Source organism: Corvus kubaryi, unplaced genomic scaffold (genome assembly GCF_017639235.1).
Source record: "Corvus kubaryi isolate FWS band 111438036 unplaced genomic scaffold, C.kubaryi_AGA036_p1.0 split3-73, whole genome shotgun sequence".
Classification (NCBI taxonomy): Eukaryota; Metazoa; Chordata; class Aves; order Passeriformes; family Corvidae; genus Corvus; species Corvus kubaryi.
In genome coordinates, this window is record NW_024582091.1 from 29,154,947 (window position 1) to 29,180,792 (window position 25,846).

The following is a 25,846-nucleotide window of genomic DNA, read 5'->3' on the forward strand; positions in this document are numbered from 1 at the left end:
TTTCTAGTCATATTGTACAGTGTAAACAACGTACTAAGGGCTTTGGAAATTCTATGCCAGATTCTAAGTCGGAATAAATCAGAGTAGCTCTGCTAAAATCAATCAAGCTCTGCCAATACACACCAGCTGAGCTAAACAACTGATCAGAAAATAAAATAATTGCCATAAAAGGATCTAGTTCCTGCCAAAGAAATTAGACTTTCAAAGCTCTGCCTTTGTATTTGTTTAGGAAACCTGCCATTTTCACAGTAGTCTCTTCTATTCCTATTCCTAGCATTCAGATTTCAAGCTAAAAGGAGGTACAGATACAAACTGCTGAAGATCCAGCTGAACAGCAATTCTTTATTAGAAAAACAGATGGTAAATACCAGTAAGAACCACTTATGTGGAGAACATGCTTTAACTGCTGGATAACAGCAATTAGCTATTACATCTGTGTTTTAATACAGAGGTAAGATGCATTCTTCTCAGGTAAAGGACTTCATTGTGCAAGGAAGATACATATTAGTACCTGTGCAAACATATTGCCTCTTGGTGTTGAGACAATAACGACCAGCTCAACAATTCCACCATTAAAGAACACTGTGCTGTCCTTTTTTTCTGATAGTTTTATTCTGGGTTTTATTTTAATAAAGAGACACCTGTCAGCTATAACTGGTCACTTCTCAATCTAGACATTTTTACTTGGCTTTTTGCCTGTGTGCATCACAGCAGGAGGCTGAGTTCAGGAAGTCAGTGCATAGATTAGGGCAGCAGAGAAGCAGGAGAGAAGATGTTTGTTTGTAGGAGGTGTGAATAAGTGAATGGTTGAAGGCTGGTATCACTGACATAGGGAAAGGTGCAGAAAAAAAATGACAGGACCAGACAAGCAGTCTTATTGCTGCCAAGGTTCTTGAAAGCAAGAACAAGAAATCTGAGGTTAGCATGAGGCGATCCAGAGAAGCAAGTAGTGAATCAAAAGACGAGGGCAAGGAAGTTGAGGTTTGCCACTTAAAATAAACTGGAACTTGTCAGTCCTTTGCAACAGATCATCCAGAAGATATATGCTGAGTCCAAGTGGGCCACTGAGCTTGGACAGCATATATCTTTCCATGGAGACGGTCCACACCAGCCAGCTTCCACAGAGGTAGGGAGACTAGTACTGGAAGATACACTGATCCTTTGCAACACATAGACTTCTCTCATGTACAAAAGTTTTATAGCTCTCTTCTGTATTCAGGTTTACAAGTACAGTAGGTACCACACCAGAACCTGCCCTCCTTCTTCCCAAGCCCTTATGAATGTAACATACTTGTGAGATTGATGCCTTTTCCTGGTCTTAAAATCAGGAGTCAAACACGGTTAGAAGGGAAAAAGGGATTTTACCTCGGTATTTATTTTAAGGATCCTTAGGTGCACCACATCCAGGTGGAACATGCCAAAATGCACACAATCCATTGGGTATAACATTATAGGTCTTACTAATTAACATATCTATCAAAGATTCTCCAATGAGAGGCTCAAGTGACCCCCCCTCCCCGAGGAACCCTCCCCTGGATGGTTCTATCTCAGTTTACAGAATGTGTTCTGGAGAGGACCTTGGGGTCTGGGGCATTCTGATCCCTAGCTACGAAGCTTCTAAAATGTTTAGTCTCCTAGCTTGACAAATAAGTCTAAGAATGTAGGCTAAAAAAAAATAAGAATACAAAAGTTATAAAAAGGTATATAAAAGGAGTATAAAAGAAAAGGCAAAAAATCATCATGGCATCAAGATTAGCTGGTCTGTCTGAACATTAATTCATTTTCATGTACTAAACTAGGCCTGGCTTTTTTTTTATAATCAGAGAAACACCAAATTCCTTTTTTCGGGAAAGGAAAGTGAAATGTTCTGGGGAATGATGCAAAGATAACCAAGAGAGATAGAATTCTAAAACTGGAAAAGGTCTTTAATAGAGAGGCTTCTGGTGAAATGGGAGCACAATTTGTATGACAGATGGAATAAAAACAAAGGCTTATTTAGCAAGAGCTGTGTTTTAAAGTAAGCTGTTGCAGGAAACAATTTACCTGTGCTGACCTTGTTCTGTGGCAGTCAAATTATGCCTCATTCCAGCACTTGGGACAGAGGGTACAACCCCACACAGGCTGTGCTTTGAGCTGTGGAGCATTCAGCTCTTCTTACAGAGAAACTCCATAGACTAAAAGCAGTCCAATGGATGTCATGGTCCCTCAGCCTGACCTGCTTAGGACACAGCCTGGAAAAAGTTCAGAGGGAGGGAAGGCAGGAAGGCAGAAAGGCAGGAAGGAAGGAAAGCAGGAAGGAAGGCAGGAAGGCAGGAAAGAAGGCAGGAAAGAAGGCAGGAAGGCAGGCATATGCTAAGACCCTGACAGATCTTTTCAGGAGGAGAATACTCAGTGTCAGAGTTCTTCCATTGTGTAGGTAACACCAAATTCCACCTACCAAGAATGAGGTCAAATCTCACATGGTGGCAGAGGCAGGATGGATTTGGAGAAGACAACAATGATCTATGAGGAGCCAGCAGTGAGCCAAGTTTTTAAAAGAGACTTGATAGGACCTCAGAAAGGGGTGAATGGAGAAGAAAGGCAGGGGAGAGGTCAGCAGAGATAGAGAGGTTGTCTGTGCACAACAAAAATGTCTCCAAGTAGGGAAAGGGAGCTAAAGAGCTTCCACATACTACAGGACCTCTGCTATAGGTGAGCCATAGATGGAAATAGCATCTCTATTTTCCCTCTCCTTTCTACTGCTGCATGGGACCCAGTCCCCACCCCAATACAGCTAAACCAATAACCCTCTGTCCATTTTTCCCTCTACACTGTCCAGTGTCTTTACTCACTCTTGCAAGAAGTCCCCTTCTACCTGAGGAGCCACCCTGCTCAGCACCAGCCTCTTCATAGCCTTCTGGAGCTCCCTGTGAGCCTGGAGCAAAGCAAGAGGGGCCAAGCTGGGACCAGGCCTGTGTCTGACTTGGGCGAAGGATAAAGAGAGGATGGGGAAAGGAAGGGGTAAGTTGGGGAAGGAGAGCCTTGACGATCCTCAAGGTGTGGGACTTGCTGTTCCTGCCACCACACGAGGGATAGGATCAGGCAAGATGGAGACGTTCAGTGGCAGATGTGGCACCCTCACCAGCACTGCAGCAGCGGCAGCAGCAACAAGCTGTGCCGGGCTGCAGGAGGGGCAGATGCCATGCCCCCTCTCTCATCACCACAGGTAAAGCCTGTTTCTGCAGCAGCACCTCTGCAACCTGAAGTGCAACTCTGGTGCCCTGGCAAGTGCTAAGCCTCAAAACTGGCCCTGTCAGGTCCTGCAAGCTGGGGAACATCAAAAAAGAGGCTATGAAGCTCTGGTTCCATATTTTGATGTGAAAGCCAGAAGTGACCATTAGACTTCAATCATTTGGAAAAAGGAAGTACCTTTCACGTGGGAGAAGGACCAGCCTTACAACCACAATTTTGTCAACTGTAAACACTGACTATATTCAAGAGATCTAATTACTAAAACACACACCATGTCTCCACCCCATCACTCCAAAAAGAAAGAAAAGTAAAAAATCAGTCACCTGTTTACCAGAAAACTGTAGCTGCTCTTGTAACATGAGATACTCCTCTCCATTCAATCTTGTGCTCTCCACTGAATACGTTGTGGCCCAGTACAAATAGCCATTTACTGAATCCACTGCTAAATCCTTCACTGGGAACACAACATGAGCCACAACATCTATATGGCCTCCCTGTAGTGATTTTCTGTAGATCTGGGGACAAAAGAATTGTTTTTAGCATCACATCTAAATCAGCAGCTATGATCAGCTGAGTGTACATTAGTGACTTCCACAGCTGTTTATCAAAAGACTGTGCAAGCCTTAGGCTTTCAAAGCCTAAACCTTTTGCATTCAAAGTAAAAGGATGAAGACTAATGCAAAATTATTAGTTCATTTTTGCCAGAAAGTAACAAAAGAAAAAAGCTGAAATAGCTTTTTCCCTTAGCTTTCCCAGTTTTGGCAGCCTTCTGTCTGACAGAATTTCTCACCCACTTCATATTCACTATTCACAAGTGTAAATGAGGGTGCAAGGCAGTGTGAAATCTGGCCTCCTAGCTCCAGTTTTTAAAACAGCTTCTGACTTTGCACTTACAAGAAATGAAAGGCATAATTTGACAGCGCTGCATAAATTAGCACTACAATTTTGAAGTCAGATACCTTTTAAATAATTCACATGTCAGTGTTCCTGATATGAGAGTGTACAAAGTGCAATTGTAATTATTTTTTAACTGCAGTGATCTGCAAAATATGACAGGACAGAGGTCAACCTCGAAAATCTCTGTGTAAACAAATAGTGCCAAATTTGATTAAAATAAAGTCCATCTACTTCTTGGCTGAGATCAACAGGCCAGCCTCCATTTTCATGATCTTCATTTATTTTACATAATGACATAATGAATTTTATTCATTATGTTGAATCCAACAAAACTGTTGATAGCAAGTTTGATTTGCCTGTTTTGCACCTGGTGAATTCAGTATCCCGCATTAGTGAATGTTAGTGAATATTTTACCCCAAACTTTTGTATAACTGTGGAAACTCACTTAAGGAAAAAAAGGGCTCTTTGTTCTACACTATAATAGCAAAGGTCCAAATGTATCTCAGGTTGCAAGAAGTAGGCATTATTTTCCCAAATACTGCCTTACAGTCTTTATTGTTGACTTATGGGATTTTTTCTTTTAAGAAGTGCAGCTATACCTACCGTATTTGCTTTACCAGCCCAATACAAGCATTGACCCAACCAATCAAAGGCCAACATCCTTGCATTTCTGATATCAGATACACAAGTGTTCTCAGTGGTGCCCTTTCTTTTGTTCAATGTCCAGGTCTGAACTTCCCCCAAGGAATTAATCCAATAAAGAGTGTTATTATACCAATCGAGGTCTTGAAGAAAAAAAGGAAGACGTTAAGCATTACACAAGCATGTACATTAAAAAAACATTTTTAAAAGAATAAAAAGCATCCAGGAACTTCAGCTTTTTAAAAAGCAATACAAATGCACAGTTAGGCTCAGCTAACGTGAGGGTAGATTGTTCTTCATAGGCAATAATGTACATGTATAGTACATATATAGCCCTGATTACTATAAATACATGACATATATTGAGATGCTGGAGACAGAACTATCTAGTTCAGAGAGTTGGTTTTAGTTTGCTTGACTGTGGTGATGCCAGAAGGGTTCCACTAAGGATTAATTTGACTCATAAAATAGAAGAAGGGGGATGAACCCAAAGGGTTGGCTCAGTGAAGCTGCTGCACTGCACTGCACGACATTGAAGTCTAGAGAACTCTTGTCTTTCAGTTCTGTTGGCGAAATTTATGGAGAGCTAATAAATGCCAAAAAAAGCCTGTAGGAACAGCATGCAATTTGTTTAGTGCATACCTGAAATGTTTCTTATATGAGGATAGAGAGGTTCTCCTGGCCCATAGCTGTCCACTTGCTGCTTCCAGAGACCTTTAGGCCCCACTGCCAACACGTATGGTTCTTCTTTGGCTGTAAAGGAAGAAAACTGCAGTTGTGCACACCAACAAGAAATTAATGTGTAATATTTGTGTTTCAGTAGCAGCAGTTCCTGTTTCTGGAAAGCTACAGAAGCACCTTTAAAACTGCCCTTGTCCTAAGGAATAAAGGACAAAGAAGAAATGCATGAAAATCTCATAATTTGAGAAACTCAGAGATTCAGGGCAGGTTCAGATCCAGAACAATAAGGCAATTTGGAATCCTATTAGATGTTTAAAAAACACTGTGGGTTTGGACCTGCCCTTACCAAAGTCAGGCAAAAGTCACCTCTAAGCCAGTCCAGCACCTTAAGCTGGAAGCTATTTTCCCCTCAGACATTGGTTAATTTAGGTGAATTAGGCTTCAGAAAACATTCCAAAGACATGCAAATCTCAGATGTTTTGCACACATCCATTTCCCCTTATTATCTATGCTCGAACCAAGGATTTTCAGCATTTGGTGAGCTTCACTTTTCCATGAGCTGTCATTAACCCCCAGGGCACTGCACAAACCTATTCATCATAGAAAGTTCTTTACAGAGCAATGGAAAGGGATAACACATCTTGTACTGTATCAAATAATGTTTTTGATAGAATATCTGCATTAGAAAAATGTAGATAAGTACCAATATTAATGCATAAATAATATTTAATGTCATTATTCTAGTTTGAGAATCCTACTACTTTAACTAAAACCAAATTTACTTATCCTGTATTCTTTAATATTTCTAAGAAAAACATGTTTGTGCCCCTTATTTTGCAGTCTTTGCCCAAAGTGTGTGCCTTACCAGGTGGAAAGATTTATACACAATTCATTCTTCATTTTTCCTGTGTGACAAAGCAATTCTCACCTTCTTCTAAAGTTGTACCTCTAAATGACTCTGACCATGGCCCTGCACCAGCTGGAGACACAGCTCTAACTGACACCTCATATGCTGTGAAGCTGGCCAGCCCATTCACTGTAAACCTTGTGTTACTAATATTTGAGACAATCCATTCCTCCTCAAATGGATGCTGAGGTGACACTTTCACATCGTAGGTCCAGTTCTGCCAAGCAGATAAACCTGTGCAAAGCAAATAATCGTGTTATTATGGAGTAGATGGTTGTAACTGGTGATACATATTCTTTGAGAAAGATGTATATTGGAGACTCCTTTCAAAAATGCCAGTGTCAGTGGAATTAGGAAAAAAAATGTACACTCTTCACCTCTGTGACCAACCAAGAGTAGTACTTCAATCCCCCAAGTAGATAATAGAAGAACAAAAATTTTCCCTGGCCAGGTAATTTTCTACTCTTCAAAGACACATGCACAGAGGATAGAAATCATAGCACAGTCACTGATAAAAAGTCATTACATCTCTGCCATGCATTTGTTGTGTGATATCGGCACCCAACACTACTGCTACTCCATACCGTACTCAAGATCAAGCTTTCCTTAAAATCCTTGCAGGGGATGTATGAGTTACCAATATGAACTTGCATTAATTTAGACAGAACATTTAGCTATTTTACTGGCAAACTATGGGCTAAATTTTTCAAACAGAGGGAAAATTCCATAGCTTCCATTAGGATCATCTATTAAAGTCCCTAAAGCCCAAATGAAGAAATGGGAAGTCAAAAAGTTACTTCTCTAGAAAGAAAAGAAGTGGACTTCCAGGGAGAATCAACTGAACTTACTGGTTCCAATAGTGCGTTCAGGTGGTCTCCAGCTGATCACAGCTCGGTCCAATCCAAACAGAGCCGTGACAAGACGAGGAGCAGTTGGTAAAGGAAAAGGCTGAGTTGATGCCCCATAGAAAACCAAGTTGCCAATGCCAAAGTATTCTGGGTACACCAAATTGCAGTCCACAATGTACTCATTGAAGCTAGAACTTCCCGCTGGAGAGACCTCCTCATGGAAAACTGCCGAGCCATCTGTGACTGTAAATGTGTTATCTTCATAAACGAAGCTCTCCATGTCATTAAATGGCACGTGTGATCGCAGCGTGTGAAACTCTGAACCATCAAAAAAACCTGACACAAAGGCCTGTTCTGTTTTGTTGAAGAAAATGAGTCTCTTAGATTGGAAGTTGATCATGAAGACACTCAGAGCACTGGATCTCACCACTGGTGAAGCTGTGGAGGCAGTGCCAGGAAAGAGTGGAAGGTTTGCTCTGTATATGCCATCCTCCAGGAGACAGAAAATATAACTGGCCATAGAGCAAAATAAACCCAAATAACTACAGTGCAAGAAGTCCGCAGATGAGCCACAAATATTTTAGCAGCTAAGAGATGTGCCTGTCTTTATGCACAATAGAAAAATGCTTTTGGCACTATTAATATATATACTGGGAGAAGTAGGCACATCAGTTTTTACCTTCTGGGAATTTGGATAGCAGATTATTGGAGAATATTCTTCCGTAATACTTTAAATGTTAAGCATGAAAATTTAAAATTCATAGAGCTTCCTGTTTATAAGAGCATGAAATTTCTGAAACCCAGATTTCTGTATTGAAAAAACTTTATCTCTTCTGCTAGCGCCCTAAAGAAGAAAATGCAGAAAACAACGCTGCATGGCACCACTTTTGTTCCAATTGTTTTGTAGTTTGTTACTTGTTGCCAATTGCACTTTTGTTTTGTTAACTTAAGTGCTTGAAACAGGAACCTAGATGACCAATGAACTGGAGAAAATTAGAGAGGAGCTTTATAGGACCTTTGACACCAGCTGCTCAAAGAAGTTCACTTACCCATTATAGGGATCAGCTATAACCTTCCTAGGGGATGTCACATAAAGAGGAGTGATGTCTTCAGCTACCGTGCAGTTCTCTAAATGGCAGACATGTATCTGGGGAATGAGAAAAAGGCGGGTGATGCATTCATAGGGTGCTTGCTAATGAGCAGACAAGCTGACCTGAAATTCTTTCAGGGGACTGACACAGTGAAATACCTCTCTCACAGTCCTAGGTCCTTCTGGGCTCCTGAGTTGTCAGTCAGCCAAGTATAACCCTCATACACAAAGCCATGACAGCTTACTCTGAAAGAGCCATCAGCCATACCTCTAAGCTGGAGGGAAAATTGTGTGTATCCAACTGCCTATACTCAGTTTGGAGGGTATAGGCAAACTGTACTTTGAAGATGATCTGGGAGGGAAGGGAAGTGCTTTTCTGGTCCTGGAAGTAATACCTTGGGATTCAGAAATCTCTGCCATCAGTCTGTTCATCTACAACTCATTTGTATCTTTTCATCACTACTGCTTTTCCTGTCCCCCTCTTCCCTGAGCAGTAAGTGAAAAATCAGACATGGCAAGAGAACTAAAGAAAAAAAAAATCCCCCACTAACCATTTAGGGCAAGTTTCTAGTCCTTTGTACATTAGAGGACTACATAGGCACATGCAAAGTCTGACCATTAGTGTAACTCATGTTTCATGAGTAGGAAATCCAGTGTAGGGTTGCCATCTCCATTTTTACTTCATACTGAAGCAGCTGTAATCTGAGATGTTGCCATTGTATGAAACACTTCACATATTTTGTCAATTAGGACAGACATTATAATCACTGTCTAGATATCTGACCACCTCCTGAGGCAGAGTAGGAAATGAACAGGCTAGATGGGTAACTAAGTGAGAAAAGCAGTGTGTCTGCACTGGGTATGAGGAGGGTGTGAAGTCAGTCTCAAAAACCAAAACATTTATGTACTAAGGAGAAAAATAAGGCAAGGAGCCAGAGTTCCATCTAGGGTGTTTACTTTAACTATGACATGATAGTCAAGCCTTCCTTCTTTTTAAAATGATGAAATATGTGAATATTAATTTTATATTAAAATATATTTTTGTAATTATATTTGTGCATACATATCTATACATAAATCATATATTCTCATGTAAAATTAATCACATGATGGTTCAAATGAAGTAAGAAATTAATTAAGCACTAGAGCATTACCTTTTCACTCATGACAAAGTATATCCTCTGGTAAAGCCAGTCTACTGAGATGGATGTAATATTCCCCCAGCCAGCATAAAAGAGCATTAGGTCAGATACATCAGACATATTTGCAACTCCTTTCACCCAGATAGAATTCCCTTCAGAAAAATAGACAACTTGCTGATAAATATTCACAGAAATTCCTAAAAATAGAAAGATATGTGCACACAGATAATAGAAGAAATGTTTCAGCTTTTCAGTTAATTTTTCTACTTGCCTTAAAAATATGTATTTTTCAGTCTGCAACCCATCATCGTCAGAGAAAAGTTAACTGTTTTTTCTCCTCACTTCTAGTCTTCTTTCAGATAATAAGGAAACATTCCCATTTGGTATGTAATTGACATTATTATAGAGAATTGCCCTTCAGAAAGGTAATCAGACAAAGAGAGGACATGTAATATGCAAACCGACACTGATTGCCCCTCTACAGGTCAAACAGATGCAATTGGCATCTCTTCACAAAGCACCATTCACTCTAGAATTCAAGCTTGAGATAATCTGTGCCACCTCTGCACTATCAAAGGCTATTTAGTCAGGGGCAATATTCATTCTCTGGAGTCTTTGTGGCTCCGTGAAATTTGGTAGATAAACTCAGATCTCCACACTGTCGTCAAGGACCAGTATAGATAAGAAACATTAGGGTGGTGAGTAATTCGAGATAACATGGTTGTCCGGTGACTTCAACTACTAAATGCCTCATTAGTATGCTGACATACTAGCACTGTCTTTTAACACATGGCATTATTTTATTCAGAAGTTTGAACCACTTTCCCCATATTCATGTTGAGAAAAAAAATGTATTAATCACAGGGAAACGTGGATTCATCTTACCTCAATTTAGATACCTCAAATGTAAGAGATGAACCAGCTGCCTAGATACAGTGAAGAAAAAGTTGCACTGGGGAGAATGATTAATCTCTTCCTAGTGCCTGTCACTTCAAATAGGTCAAATCATGTCCTGAAAGTTTCTATTTCTCCTGATCAGCTGTAAAGGGAGACTGGATACTGTCTCAAGCTATGTGAGGTACATTCTGTCCTTGGTGAAAAGAGGTCTTAGACACACTTGACAGGAAAGGGGAGAGCCCAATCTGATTTTACCTGTAATGTTGTGGTGTATTGTACCATTTGGCAGGCACTGAGCAGCTTCAAGGAAATGCTCTGTGTGTCTCTTCCTTAAAGACTCTTTTCTGGATAGAAAAAGCCATGCTGCTTTTTCCTTAACTGGGAAACAGAGAAATTCAGAATTTAGATGACCTCAACACGTTATGTTTCCTCAACTCAGATACATCATTAATAGACATGCACATGCGTGTGTACACAAACGTATGTATGCATGAGTATATTCTTACGTTAGCAGTTACAGACCAAAACTTAAAGTCTTTGAGTTTTGAAAGTGTATGGGGTTATTCACCATTACAGTTGATTCTGGCTCCTCCCACAGGGTGAAAACACACCATGTGAATTTCACACCATCATTTCCTGCAACAGTAGTCAGTTCCCTAGTGAGGGAAAGTAAGCTGGAGCACCAAAGCCCCACTCTGACTCAAGGAAATTAAGGCACTAAGATATCCATGTGATTTCAACATGCAGCAGAAATAGGATATTTAACCCCTCTGGACTTCTTTGAAAGCCCCAGTCAAACTAGAATATTATCCCACAGAGCTGGAGAAAAGCAATGCAAGTACGTTTATTCCATGTGTTTCGTTGTAATGCTTAGTGACTTATTCAAGAAACAAGTACCTTTCACAGGTAAAGATGATAATGGGATAATATAATCTGCTTCAAAGTTGATAAACTTAATAATTTTTTCCTCATAGAATTTAATTTCCTCATAGAATATAGTCATAGAATTTAAAGTCAACAAGGATAGTTTTGGTCACATGAATTGACTTCATGCTTATAAAGGCCCAAGCAATTTACATCAGAACCTCTGCAGTAAATCCGCACCTTCTGTCTGGGCTATGCATAGCTCTGGGAAAGATAGCTTGCCTCACTTCCGTATCTCAGGTCCTTGAAAATGCAGCACATGCCCTGCTAAATTGATTGTTACCTTCATTTTAAAGATGGTGTATTATTTCAAGTATGATTTTGACTAATTTCCATCAGCAAACAATCTTTTCCTTTTTTCTTCCACTCCAGTTTAAGCAGCTGTCTGCAATCAGATACCATTTCCTCATATGGGTATCACAAAACTGTGATCAAATGCTGTCTTAATTTATTCCCAGATAATCTGCATAGATTGAGCTGCATGTATTTCTCACATGATGCACACACTGTGAGTAATTTCAATAATGATGCCTTCAGAGCAGAGTACAAGAGGCCAATATTGCCTCTTTATCTCTTTTCAAGTAACATTTCTTGCAATCTACGGCAGCAATCGGATTCTTTCCCCAGCCCTTCTCAGGGCCCAGATCTACACATCTCAGTACCTGATGCAGTAACACCATTTCTGGACATGATAACATGAGGAAGGGTTGTTCCTGTTTGTGTCAGCACAGAGAGAAAACACAGTGCCTGTGCAATTCAGGGGGAAACAACTGAAATTTTAAGTGGTGACTAGTAAGGGGAGTGGGGTCGTTCCCCACCCCCATAAAGTGTGGGTCTTGGGGGCATAGGGTTTGTTTGTTTGTTTTCTACCTTAAATTAATTGCTTGGAAATTGGATTGACATAATTACCACAGTTCAGACTTTTCAAAAACGACACAAATATTTATGTCTCAGGGTCAGCCAACCCTAGAGCAAACCTCTGTGCAGTCATCAAGTAAGGACATGCCGGTTTGTCTGAGCTATTACACAAAATAAAAATTCATATTTTAAAAAGCACTAGAGAAGCAAGTTCAATTTCTTTAACCAATAGCAGAAAACTGGCAATTCAGTCTTGAAGTGTTTTCATAGAGCTGAAGCATTTCCAGGTGTTTGACAACTGAATCTTTTCATGAGAAGGGCAGAGTCTTTTATTTTCTTTTCTAAAAGAACATTTTGGTGACATTGATTTCACTCTTATTTGTGTTCTATCTCAATATGTATCTTTCTCTGCCAATTAATTAATAATTCTGCAATTCTTTGAATAATAGCTATAGTGCACCATTACTTTCAACATTAATTAGTTGATATGGTAAAATAAATACCTCCATGAAAGAGAAAAGAAATTGGTATGATTTCACAGAGTTGGCTTGAGATAACTGAGAATTTTTGACAAAAGAGTTTCATGTTAAGTATTTAATTATTAGAAGAAACACACTTGTTTGACTGCTGTTAAAATCTCATCTAGAAAATGGAATCAGGTTTTGTTCAGTCGCCACCTCAGACCACTGTGGTGTTTTTCATTTGTAATATAATTCAAATCTGTTTGGGCCTACCAGCTTCACAGGCCATTCCCATGCTGTGCAGCCGTATACTGTCTACAGCTGAAGTACAGGACCCTCTCTGATTTGCTGTTGACTCCTCAGCGTACAACTCCTTGACATGTTCAGAGCCTAAATATTCATCTCTTCTGCCAGGTATGGGGCAGGCCGAGGAACACGAGTTTGTCCCCAGGAACAGATGGTGATAAGGACTCTGCTACTCTTGTACCTTTGGATGCCAGGGTTGTGATGTTGGCCTCGGCAGGGGGTCCAGCACCAACCTCATTAACTGCCACAATACTGAACCTATGGGACAACAAAGAGACAGGTTTTGGTTGGCAGGTTTCTTTTGGAAGATTGCTTGAGTAAAATTTTATCAAATAAGGAAGCTGCTACAGAACTGCTTGACTTTCAGAAGATGCCCATTTAAATATAATGCTCTGGGAAAATTTAGAATAAAAACAAAACCAACCAAAGTCTGAATTGCCCAAAGGCAGAACAACAACAGAATCTTCTAAATTTAAATTCAAAATAAATTTTCAGACTCAGAAGAACAAGTCAACTTCATTTCAAAGGAAGATCTGTATTTACCAGTGCAAGCAGAATGCGGACCTTTGCGTTTAATAAAAATGAAGGAATTTTTCCAGATGCTTAAAGTACTAGAGAAGACTGCTCTATCTTTCTCCTGCTATACTAAAAACACAATGCCACACAAGCCAAAAAAAATTTAAAACAGCAGCTAAGAAAATGCAGCCTCCCAGCCCTATATCAAATTGCTTTTCCTTCCTCACCATCTGACTTCTGCAAAAGCAGCCAAATTACTTGGGATAACTCTGCTACTTCAAGGATGGTGCCCTTGCTTTTGGCAAGAACATAAGTAAATAGCATAATTGTGCAGAGGTCATGTTATAAGGCATACTCCATGCTATCTGGGCAAGAAGTGTGACTGCATACTTGGCCACATTGGCTATCTTTTCTTTTTGTACCTGTAAGTGGTGTTTGGGAAGGTAGAGTAGAACTGAAAGCTGTGCCCTCTTGAGGCTCTCAACAATTCGTGATTGTCACTGGTGAGGAGCAAGTTATATCCAATAATCAATCCATTTGGAAAAAGTGGTGGAGACCAACTAACTTCAACAGTGTTTGGACTTGAACTCTGAATATCATTAATGACAGGAGCTGTTGCAGGAACTACAAGACAGAAATATCTGACTCCAATATTTGATTAAAACATTAATTGTTTTTCATTTTAAAATACATTTTTAGGTTTCACACATGTTAATTCATTTATACACCAATAAATATTATTAGGGACAGTTAACATTTCAGCAACAATTCACTTTTTTTTTAATGTCCAGGAAAACGGAACTGTGTTTCAATCAACTACATGTATAATTATGTACAAAAGTATCCCATGTGCCCTCCCAATTTTGACCATGTACTTTTCTGTGCTTGCTTTTAAAACCAAAAGCAGGGAGAAGCCCTAAATCTTCTAGGTTAAACAAAAAGAACCTGTAGTTTGTTAGTTTGGTCTTCTGCAGCTACCCAAGAGACAAAATACACATGATTCTGAAGATTAGGGACCAGTGTTGTCTGCCAAAGAAACAGCAATTAAACCCAAATGTTTCTGTTAAGGTCCTGAAAGATGCAATTAATAGTGCAATTCCTTACCTCCAAAAGCATGTGTCCGATAGCTGGGACTAGGTGGAGAATGGAGCTCCAGCTGAGATGTAATGATCCAAACTACTTGAAACACGTATTCTGTGAAGGCTTGAAGGTCTTTGACTGTATATGCAGTTTCAGATACTACCTAGATAAATGCACAGACACAACTGGGTTTTTCCCTTACTCCAGCTGCAGCTGAAAGTTATTTTCAGCGTAGGCTTTGATTTTCTATCTTTTCAGAACATTTTCTCTTCTCTTTCCTTAGAACCTGGCACCAGATCTCAACAATGAGCAGGTGGATCAAAGGACTAATGCAATACAATAGTAAATTTTAAGAAAAAAGTAAAAAAAAAGCTAGAATAGTAGCATATTACAAGCAATGTATTTTAAACATATACCACAGCTTTAAGATACAAAGGATCCTTGTTACACTGTAATATTTATTGTCTGAAGTAATTGCTCCCTATTATTTCATCAATAATTCATTCAGAAGAACTTCCTGCTTAGCAAATTATCTTTACCTTTGATTTGTGGCACCAACTTGTCATGCCCTGTAAATTGGTCCAATAGAGATGATGGCAAGATAACAAGTGCGCAGCTGACGCAAAAGAACAAATTATGAGAACAACTCTACTGAGCCAGAACAAAGGTCTTTGTAGCTAAGTATTGTGCTTTGATGAGAACCAAAAAAATTTCTTCAAGGAAAGGTATTAAAAAAAAAAAGAAGAAAGCCTACAGCTGTACTTCTCCTGAACATTCTCATTGGCATTTCACAAGCATGGCTCAACATGAAACAATGGGAATATTTGCAATTAGTAGAACTCGAGTTTTTCTTCCACTAATTTTTCCAGTCACTTTTCAAACCCTATTTAGTAATTTTAGCAATTTTAGTATTCAGGAATTTAAATATAGCGATTTAACATCCACATGTGCCAGGAAGCAGATGAACATTTCGATTACCCATTCAGTGAGGAAATACATTTTGCTAGTTTTGAACCTGCTACCTGCTAGTTTTCACGAAGGTCCCTAGTTCCTATGTTGGAGGAAATGGGGAATAATCTACCATTTCTCAGCTTCTCCATGCCACTCATGATTTTGAAAATCTCTTTCATGTACCTAACATATTATCCAATATTTTTCTAAAAACAAAACAAAACAAAAAACTAAGAGCAGAGAAGAGCCAATTTCCTTGCAAAGTAAAAGGAAATGTCCTCCTTTACCTCTGTGTACCTCCAGTCACCAGGGAGCTGATTTAACTTCCACTGGATAATATATTTCACCCCAGAGATGTTAGCTGCCTTCCACCCTAGTGTGACCCTGTGGTTTCCAATGGCAGATGCAAATGGCGCACTAGGTTTGTTCAAGTAGTCTGAGGGGAAAATACAATCCAACAGTAAGAAAAAGTCTTTCATGGCAATCACTGCATCTCGAAGGTACAAACCTCTTGCCTCACACACCTGAAAGCCGTAAAGCCCATAAAAACACATAAAAGAGTATATTGAAAATGTTGCTGAGTAACTTGCATGGCATTTTGAAGACAGTTTGGTAAGTCAGACCGAAATGGGCCAGGTTCAAGTTGAGCAGTTGTGACTACAACTCCATACTTGTGTAAATGCATTTTTAGTTACAGCTACTTAGTAAAATTTTTCTGAATAGAAACATAGAGAAGGCGTGGGAGTCTTCTGAAAAGATTTTCAAGGGGACTATTTCAGTAGATAGTATTGGCCCAAGGTATCCTCTTAAACAGTTGAGACTGGATTCAAAAAGTCTCATGCCCATGAAAGGAAGGGAAAAATGTTTTACTCCAAGATAAATTTCAGTGTATTTGTTAAAAGAAAGAAGAAGGGTGGTAGTTTTCTGATTAATGAAAATCCTCAACGCATTCCTATTTTTTTTAAATAAATCCAGATCATAGAACAAGACTATGAATTTATCAGACTGTCAGTTGGACACAGGATTCTATTCAGACTTACTTAGTACTTCAATTCCATATGCATCCTCTGCACAGCTACAGCCAAACTTACAGGAAACTGTCTGTGTAAGGCACAGAAGTCACTGGTTAGCTTTGTGTAAAGGCAGACTTCCTTCCAGAATCATGCAGACACACTTTAAATACATGCAAACTCTGCGGACATTTTGCATACACATAAACCTTGTGGAAATAATTACATTAAATCTAAAAATTAGCAGTACCATGAATTCACTCCAAAGATTTTCTTGAGAGCTTTTTCATCAATTCACCAGGCCCTGAATTAAAGGTTTCCTCTTTATACACTGTCCCTTTGTGGAAAGCATGAATATGGGTCTACATTAAAGTTGGAAATAACTTCAGTGATGACCATGGAGTTAGGAAGACAAGGTTTTGGACTAGTTAGTAATATATTCCACATGTTACATTTCACCCTTTCCTGCTTCATGTACTCTCTATGAATGAGGCACATTCTTACAATGTATTTCCAGTAAATTTTCAAAATAGCTGAAATCCGCAATTTTCAAGAGCAGCCATGTCTAATTCACACTTCATTTTCAGCAGCTACTCCTTCTGTTACAGTTGTGCCTACAAGCTGCAAACATAACAAATACCCCAGGGCAGTGAGCTCCACACTCACGTCCTAAGAACAGAAAAATCCTGAATTTTCAGTTCGGGTAGGGAAGATAGGTATAGTGTCATCCTGCTTTTTATGTAGAGAACTTAAGAAGAAGCAGAAACATGTTCTAGGTGGGTCTCAGTAGCTTTACAATTACATGCAAGACCGAGTCTCCTGGAAATCCAAAACTTTTGAGAAGTGGTAATTTGAGCTTTTCAAAGTAGGACATTTATTTGGGCTCGTTTTATTCTGCAAGTTCATTAAGCCTTTAAAATCTTGACGTTTGCTCCATACAGCAGTAACTTTTAAAGGGATAATTAACCTTTAGATCATTCAGAAGCAATTCACTATGGCAAGTGAGTAAAGTTTTTTAATCACTCTTCCTATGATTTGAGGAAACACGCTTCCAGCACCCTATGGAAACTGGTAAGACAGGTTATTTCAGACAACACAGTTGCACCCGAGACAGATTTGAAAACTTGCTTAGCAGTGTATTCCTATATACATTATCTCACATCCAGACATCCAATGCCAAGTGCAAGCACTTAAAATTTTTTTCCAATATTTTCACATTCAGAGAAATAAAATACTTCCAGGTAAATTATCATAACTGTTAGCAGGCGAAGATTCAGGTATTAGTACACATAAGTTATCAACTGTACTATCAACTGGAGTTTTCATTTATGACTAACATTTATTTGTTTTAAGGGGTAGTGTCCTCAGATTACATGCTGATTCATAGTGCCTTCTGCCTCATTTAACACACGTATTTCTGAACACTTGGTTTTTGTTGCATTATTCTTTCCTCTGATTTTTATCTGAACCTGAACCATAAATCCAATTTTTGCTTGAGGTAAGAGGATTGTTAAAGCTCCTAGCTTTAAACTTTGAGGGAAATTTGCCATCTGCTCTACTTGGAAAGAATAAATCCTCATATTTTCTCCATTCATCAGCAACGTCCTTGTATAAGCCACGGTCTGACGTCTTTTCTTGTGAATATTCCCATGAAATTCAGTGGCAATCCCCTGTTCCTAGGTGGAAGGAGAAATACTACCAGATTTCAGTTCCAAGGGGTATTCACAAAAGAGAACTGAGCTAAGTCCCACTCTTATGCCCACTCTTTTGCTCTGCAGACTGCGATGAGCTGATCCTCTGCATGCAGTGACACACAGTGCGTGCCTGACATGCGGACAGTCAAATTGGTCAGCTGATCCAGTGGAAAGATAATCCCAAAAAAGACCTTGCAGAGTCAGCAAATTTAACTGGCATATTGAGTGGCCAGACAGGCAAAAAAACAGCTCAACCCAAACCCAAAAGCAATAAAACCCCCACACTAATTTCATATTTCTACAAAAGCAATTTGGTTATTTCTTGGACTGTTCCTACACTCCAAAACCACCATTTAGTGCATTAGTAAACCTTTGTCATCATCACAATTTGATCAACTAAAAAGCATTAAAAAAAAAAAGAAAGAAAATAACAACCCTTTTAATCAAATTCCCAGGCTGCCTATGGGTTTGCATTCTACTCGTAACTCTCTCCAACTCCTCCATCACTTCCTTGAAATATGTTGCCCCCATCTGGGAACAACCTTCATCCTGAGGTCTGAACAGTGCCAAACACAATCTTCCAATCATCTCATCCCCATCCTGTCCTATCCTGCACTCTATGTTCATCCTGAAAGGGGCCATCTCTTTACCAGCACTTTGTTGAACCCATACTCATCACTGTGAACACCAATCCATCCTCAGCACACACAGGCACACCCCACCTGACATCTCTTTCTAAAGGGCCACATGTTGCCCTTTACTGAATTGCATTTTATTTCATTTAGACTGTCTATCCAGTCAAGAGTTTTGTCCTCTAGCTCCCACTCTTTGTTCCACTTCTCGCCAAGCTGGCATAGTACCAGCCTTAACAAATATTCTCTCTGAATAATCTTTGACAGAATTAACTAAAAACTGGATGAACAACACTGTAGTGAGAGCCTAGAACATGGTTTACATAGGTCTGTCCTGTTTCATAATGTGAGATTAGTCTGTTTTCTTTACAGCAGTGTTCTTTGTCACACAGCAGTTTTTAATGCAAACTTGTCCTTAGTCACCATGCTAAAAAGGTACGTAACTCATTCTTCAGCTTTAGGGAGTACAAAACAATTAGACCTGAATTGATAAGTTTTTGTATCTACATCATATTTCTTAGCACTCTGTGGACATAGCAATCACTGAAATAGTGATTTTTTTTATATTGCTCTGATGGCATTCAACTTACCTCACATGCTCTATTGTATGTCTCGTTCTGCCAAGAAGCAAATTAATAAAATGTGGAGTTAGCATAAATATAACCACAGAGTATTTCGAACAGATAATACCAATTAATTAGAATTTCTTACGGTGAAAGTACATTACAAAACATTATCACTGGCAAAAATGAAAGAAGGAAAACCCACACTTGAAAAAACAGAAAGTTGACTTTAGAATGATTGATTTTCTAAAGTCAGCAATGGTTGAATGGCATTCAGGTGTTCAAGAGATGCAGAAAAATGAGCATTTTAAAAGCTATCATGGCAGTTGTCCCAGACCAATGCTAGTTCTCATCCACCTGGTTTAGTAAAAACAAGAAAGCAATCTGCTGAAGGCCATGTGCTTCATTTACATCTGCATGCATCTGAGACAGCCCCGGTAGAGTAAAATCCTGAAAAGCACTAGTGCATTCTCACTGTCTAAAAATCTGTGTTGAGCTTAATGAACTGTAAAATGCCCATACATTCTGACAAATGCAATGAAAACCTTTGATATTACAGGCAATTTGAATAGCAAGAGTTATTAACTTCCCAAAACAGAATTTATGAGGAACTGAGAGAAAATACAGACATTACATCTTTTCATAGAAACACTGCTCTGAGTGGATTTTGAACGTTTGCCATTGGATAAGGTCCTACCTCATGGACTGTAGACAAGCGCTATAGAGCCAAAGCTCAGGTAATACTCACACATTTTAGTGGACAGTGGGTTTGCAGGGCTGCATTCCAAAACTGACATCCCTGTGTACACTGCAAAGACAGAGGATGGCTTTAAAAATGCCTTTGAAAGCAGGGTTCTAGAGGGAAGGGATACTCCAGCACTAGAGCTACATTGTAGGTACATATGGGTATTATAGGTACTCAGATCCTACAGTAAGAGAGTTACCTTGTATAGTGCCCTTCTTAATGTAAAACCAAATAAAGAGCAAAATAAATTCAGTCTTGTTCTGGGAATGAGTTCACTCAGCCAGCTATGATGTGGCCAGCACTCCCACCCTCCCAGCTTTGTTTTACCACTTTTTCTCTGCAGAAGCAGCAATATGCAGTATGCAGGACAACTTTAGAAGCAGAAGACTCTGATACTGAGTTTTGCAAAGCCTAATGAAAAATATTTGAGGACTTGATAACACTGAGCAAAGATACACAGTAACCTTAACAGGTGAGTCAACCTGGCTATGTATTGTCATGACAACACAGACTTTTATGGTCCCAGCATCATAAATGGCCCAGCCTCTCTAGATACCAGGTGCTGAGGGGCTGCTTGCCACTAGTCTCTGTGGAAAATATTGAAGACTGAATTCTCCACCGCTTTTCAAAGAATATGTATAATTACTGATACAGAAATTATCAGGAACAAACTTTCCAACACAATTAGAAGCATTAGAAAGCAGGCATTCTTTATCTGTGCAGGACACACAGGAGGACATCTCCTTATTTTTGTGTATTGTGAGACTTTGCAACAAAGTGTTTATTCACTATAATCATACATATTCATTAAAATGTATTTCTTATCTAATACATAAACATCACCTTCCTATAACTAACTTCCATGTATCTGCCTCCTACTGGAAGTCCTGTTATGGTCCTGAAAGTTTATCAAGAGGGGTCTCTGGCGGCTCTATTCACTGAATGCTTCGATATTAAAGGTGACCTTTCCTTGAACTATTTCTTTGGGCATGTGCTGTTGCTTCTTGTTACATAACTTGCAAAAACCCCACCGTAGTCCTCTTGATATGTTTCTCCACTGGTTGCAGCCATGCTTATCATCCTGCATGCATACCTTTACATCCTTTCATCTTTTCTTTGCCAGTTAGTCTTTAAGCTCTATTCGGCAACTTCAGGGGAGCTGAAAATTTTTATTCACTGTGTTATTCATCACCACCAGCTTAAATTGCATTTGCAATCTGAACTAGGAAATCAGCTAAAGTCCTCCAAGAATGCTCCTATGGAAAGCTCAGGTTAAACCCCCATGACAGACACAACCATTTAAAGTCCTAGAGAACTCTAAATGTTCAACAGATATAAGTTTTCTTATGTTTAATCACTGAGAAAACAAAATAAACAGCTGTACAGAGGTAACTGAATAAGGCAGTCTTAATGATTTGCATGCTGGAGGGAACACTAGTTTTGACTTATTGTCTCAAAAATGAGATACTATGAACTTTGTAGATCACAAATATGAACATGACTCACAGCAGAGATCAACACCATTTCCATATTTTCTTTAAATAAAAAATATAACCATGTCTCTAATAATTTCAACCAAATGTACCCACTCAACTTAGTGACTTGCTAGACAGGTAACTGTGCACATTTACATGAAGTCTTTGAAAATCTGGTCGCTGTACCCATTGTATTCAAATAGCAGGAACATAAAACGTCAGTAATTAACAAAGGAAACCATTACTCACCGCTCCAGTGATGTCACTAACATTGCAAAATTTAGTAATTCCAAGTTCTCCTTCCTATAGGAGAAACACATCATTTTTTAAAAGAATAAAAATATTTCCCCAAAACTCTTTGATTAAAACACTTCTTTGGCTGATGTTTCTTCATCTGGAGAACTTTATTGTTGACATACCAGTAGCTTCTCATTTGAGATTAATTTCAGAGATACCATCAAACAAAGACATGGGCAGAATCAGTTGGTGTTAATCAAATTATCTGAGGTAGGAATTTGGCTCTTACCTCTCCATTCTGGTTCACTGAGTCAACAGCAAATGCTTCACAAATATGCTGGGCTTAAATGACAAAGCCAAGTGGCTTTGACCTCTTGGGAGAGGAAAGACCTTCCTTCAAGCTAAATGCCTTTTGTCTGGCCACCTTTTGAAGGAGTTTTAAGCAGCCATATGGTGATTGCCAGCACCCTTCCTCTTCTGCCAAAAGTGCTCTCCGGTGAACGTACCTGTTTTTTCACATCATTCAAAGTGTGCAAAACCTATCACTATCACTGAAGCATAAAAGATTTCAGGATGTATGCAACAATTTTAGAGAAGCTGAATAGCAGCTCTTAAATTTTTGACCTGAAAAGAGCAGCCTTAATAAAACAATTCTCAGGAAGAAATTTTCAGCACACAGGGCACACCGTGACAATAGTGAGAATCAAAGTTGTCACAAAAAAAAATTGAACACAACAAGGAGAAAAATAAGATTTACAACTCTCAGACTCAAAGATTACACTTTTCTCATCTGAATCAATATATTCAGTATATTCACTGAACATAGATGTGATTTTCCTGTCTTTTAAAGCTGAAAGGAAGAGCAACCTATTTCTTATTCTGAATTAATTTAAACTCAAATCAAAGGATCTCCATTAAGTTTATCATTGTATGATAGGCTTCCATCAGGGAAAGCAATTAACTCTTTCACTGGTGCAAGAGTTCCAAATACTTTTAAAGGAACTGTCAGGCAAGTGCGTGAAATAGAATAGAGCAGGTGAAAGTTCTCTGCAGCAGGTTTCCACAGTTAGCACCAAGACACAAAATGTCCTTTTTACAAAGCAAAGATACACAGTGCTCTAAACCACATCAACATTTCTGGCAAATAGAAGCAAGGAGGCAACTCCTGAAGGCAGAGTAATTGTCTAGATTTCAGAGGTTTTGCTTGTCTTTGTCTTGCACTCGTAGAACAAAAATAATAAATTCCACACACTATTCAAAAGAATATTAAGAAAGTATCAAACTAAGGATCTGACCACTAATTTTAATGCTTACATAAATACCCACAATTTAAACCAACTAACTTAATAATTAAGACACAAGTTCAGGACAACTGTGTGTGTCACAGATTCCCAGAAAATTTCTTGTGACTTTACAGTTTTCCTCAATTATGTAAGAAAAGCCCTGAACCAGAACAAAATTAATAAGTCAAGTGAATAAACGGAAAGAATAAAAGTTTATCTTACCCACCCTCCAGGGTCTTTAGCATTTATAGTAACTGCGTGCAGTCAGAGTAGTGGGATTTGTTCCTTACCCGATTCCACACATTCAAATGTTAAACATTGGTTCTCAAACTCTGATCTTAGTAAAACACATTCTTTAGAATAATTTTGAAAATGCTGATAAGTAATATGAAGTTCTTACAGTGCTAACAACAATCTGTATTTCAAAAGATCAGGTACAGTTTTTGAAAACTTACCAGGTTACTTGTACACAAGTTTTGACAATTCCTTGAGAAAGCAGAGTACACTGCAGAAATCCATAGACAGTAAAAAGTAAGCCTTTTTAGCGGGAAAACCCACAGGCAAACGTTCCCCATAACTTAAATAATTTCATCTGTTAATCTGACTCTTCCCTTGGCTTGCCCATACAAACTCCTTTTAGTCTAGGTGATGGAGATGCAACTGTGAAATTTCTGCATGTCGGATTATTAAAATATTTTTTGAACCCTTGTTTACACTCCACTCCTCCAACAACTTCTCAGCTTCCTGGAGCACTTGTCTCGAACTTACGCAACCCCTATTTCATAGTTTCTTATTAAGCCACTGAAACAAAAGAGCTGACCAATGAAAGTCAGTGTATCTACTTACACAAATATCATTAACGTAAAAAGGAAACTAAGTGCAATGCTCTTAATCAGGTGCTCCAAACAACATGGAAACAGGGAAATGGTGGGGAAAAAACGGCCTAATGTTAATTTTGACTAGATTAAGCTATTTCTAAATATTTTTACATGGATGCTGTGGGAAACACAGAAAGGTGAAAAGGCTCTTAGGTGTGAGAAAAAAGCAGGTTTTAAAAATAAAGAAATGCCTCAGCAATGGCATTGAAGCAATTGGATCAGGTAGGATGTTGGCTGAGTAAACAAACTAATGCCACATCCATTGCAATCAGCGATATGCTGGCTAATGTCAACAGTGTTAGACATGCTACCCTTCAAAATAGAGCAGCAATTGATTTCCTTTTACTGTCACATGGACATGGCTGTGAAGAATTTGAAAGATGATGCTGTATGAACTTGTCTGACCACTCTGAATCCATCCACAAAAGTATACAAAAGCTGTAAGATCTAACGTTTCAAATTCAAAAAGTCAGTGGATCATGGCTAGACAGTTTGTTTGAGGGATGGAGCTCTGCACCTTGGCTAAAGGAGCTTTGCAAGGCAGGTTTATATGTGTTGGTGATTGTAGTGGTGATATTGATAGTTGTGCCTTGTACACTTCAGTGTGTGTGACAAATGATAGCCAAAATTGTTAAGGAAGTTTTTGTCATACAAGAGAATGATGTAGGAAAAAGGGTCACAGAAAGTTCTCAGAATCTTACCCAGGCAGCTATAGATGAAGGCTTTGAATTAAGGCCTTGGAACAGACGAGACTTATTTGAATGGTACAAAACAACTAACGCTGGATTTGACCTTTATTCTTGAAATAGACCCGACCTTTCACAGCATTAAAATCGCCGTGGTGTAAAATAGCACTGCTTAGAGCAAGCAGAAGAAGTGCCCTGATGTAGAAGAGCTATGAAACGCAAGGCAGTCGATAAGCGACAAAGTTAAGAGAGTTTCTTTATGGTTGTACTGAGAGGGGGAATTTGTGGGAAACACAAAAAGGTGAAAAAGCTCTTAGGTGTGAGAAAAAAGCAGGTTTCAGAAATAAAGCAAAAGAATTTAGGAATCAGCTCTAGCTGTGAAAACTTGAAGACAGAAGAAGATACAATTATATAGCAAGCAAGGACATTGACACAATGATTAGAGTTTCCAGGTTTGGCTGAGATAGGTTTTGAAGCTGCAAAAAATATGCTTAGCAAGATAGATAAGTTTAAGCCTAATAATGGAATATTGTGCATTATTATATAAGGCATAACAAGCAAGTATTGTGGACAACAGATGTACATGCATTACTGAAGATTGGTTAAAACAGTTGTCTGTAAATTTTAGAAGCATGCTATTGGCTAAAAAGCTTTCAAGAATGCTTTGTAACAAGGAAGTCTTTGGATACCTGTGACGGCATGAGCTTTGTACCATCTCTGTCTCAACTCTGTATGTGAGACTGATAATGGAATAAAATAATAAAAGTCTCCTGGAACCCCTGTCCAGGCTCCCCGTCCCATTTGCTTGCTGAAAACGCTGACAGATGCAACTAAGAAAATTTGTTGGTGATGATGAATAACCCTGCTAGGGGCTCTCTAGATGAGGAGGCACAATTGTACTAGTAAGTTTGTACCCATATCATGGAAGAAAAATGAAGCTGATAGATAAATCATGTGCCTGATTTAAAGAGTGGTGAAGAGTCTTACATAAAGTTGAAGACTCACATTAAAGAGGTCGTGGAAAGTCAAGCTTAAGACACATCCAGGTCCTGGTCTGTGGCACATCTGTGCTGTACCAGCACAGCCATCCAAAGAGTAATTCCACAGTAGAAAATCAATCCAGCTTACACACACATACACATATATGTATATATAAACAAATGTTATGGCATTTTGTGCATGTGTATTACTTTTTATAAATCCAGTGTGCT

At 38.9% G+C, this 25,846-nt stretch overlaps 1 protein-coding gene across 1 annotated transcript in view; it reads right to left on the reverse strand.

Annotated features, from left to right (window-relative positions):
* Positions 1–23,781, reverse strand: part of ROS1 (ROS proto-oncogene 1, receptor tyrosine kinase) — a 71,894-nt gene extending 48,113 nt beyond the window's left edge. The window contains exons 1-17 of the mRNA XM_042017300.1: positions 23,527–23,781; positions 21,801–21,854; positions 20,080–20,139; positions 19,359–19,385; positions 16,473–16,533; positions 15,720–15,868; positions 14,506–14,644; positions 13,824–14,025; positions 13,067–13,143; positions 10,592–10,714; positions 9,452–9,636; positions 8,257–8,354; positions 7,208–7,719; positions 6,381–6,593; positions 5,414–5,524; positions 4,733–4,914; positions 3,555–3,746 (exon numbers count right to left, since the gene is read on the reverse strand). Coding sequence (XP_041873234.1) covers positions 3,555–3,746; positions 4,733–4,914; positions 5,414–5,524; positions 6,381–6,593; positions 7,208–7,719; positions 8,257–8,354; positions 9,452–9,636; positions 10,592–10,714; positions 13,067–13,143; positions 13,824–14,025; positions 14,506–14,644; positions 15,720–15,868; positions 16,473–16,533; positions 19,359–19,385; positions 20,080–20,139; positions 21,801–21,854; positions 23,527–23,646 — 2,505 coding nt within the window. The 5' untranslated portion in view covers positions 23,647–23,781. The remainder of the gene's footprint in view (positions 1–3,554; positions 3,747–4,732; positions 4,915–5,413; positions 5,525–6,380; positions 6,594–7,207; positions 7,720–8,256; positions 8,355–9,451; positions 9,637–10,591; positions 10,715–13,066; positions 13,144–13,823; positions 14,026–14,505; positions 14,645–15,719; positions 15,869–16,472; positions 16,534–19,358; positions 19,386–20,079; positions 20,140–21,800; positions 21,855–23,526) is intronic.
* Positions 23,782–25,846: the final 2,065 nt, after the last annotated feature.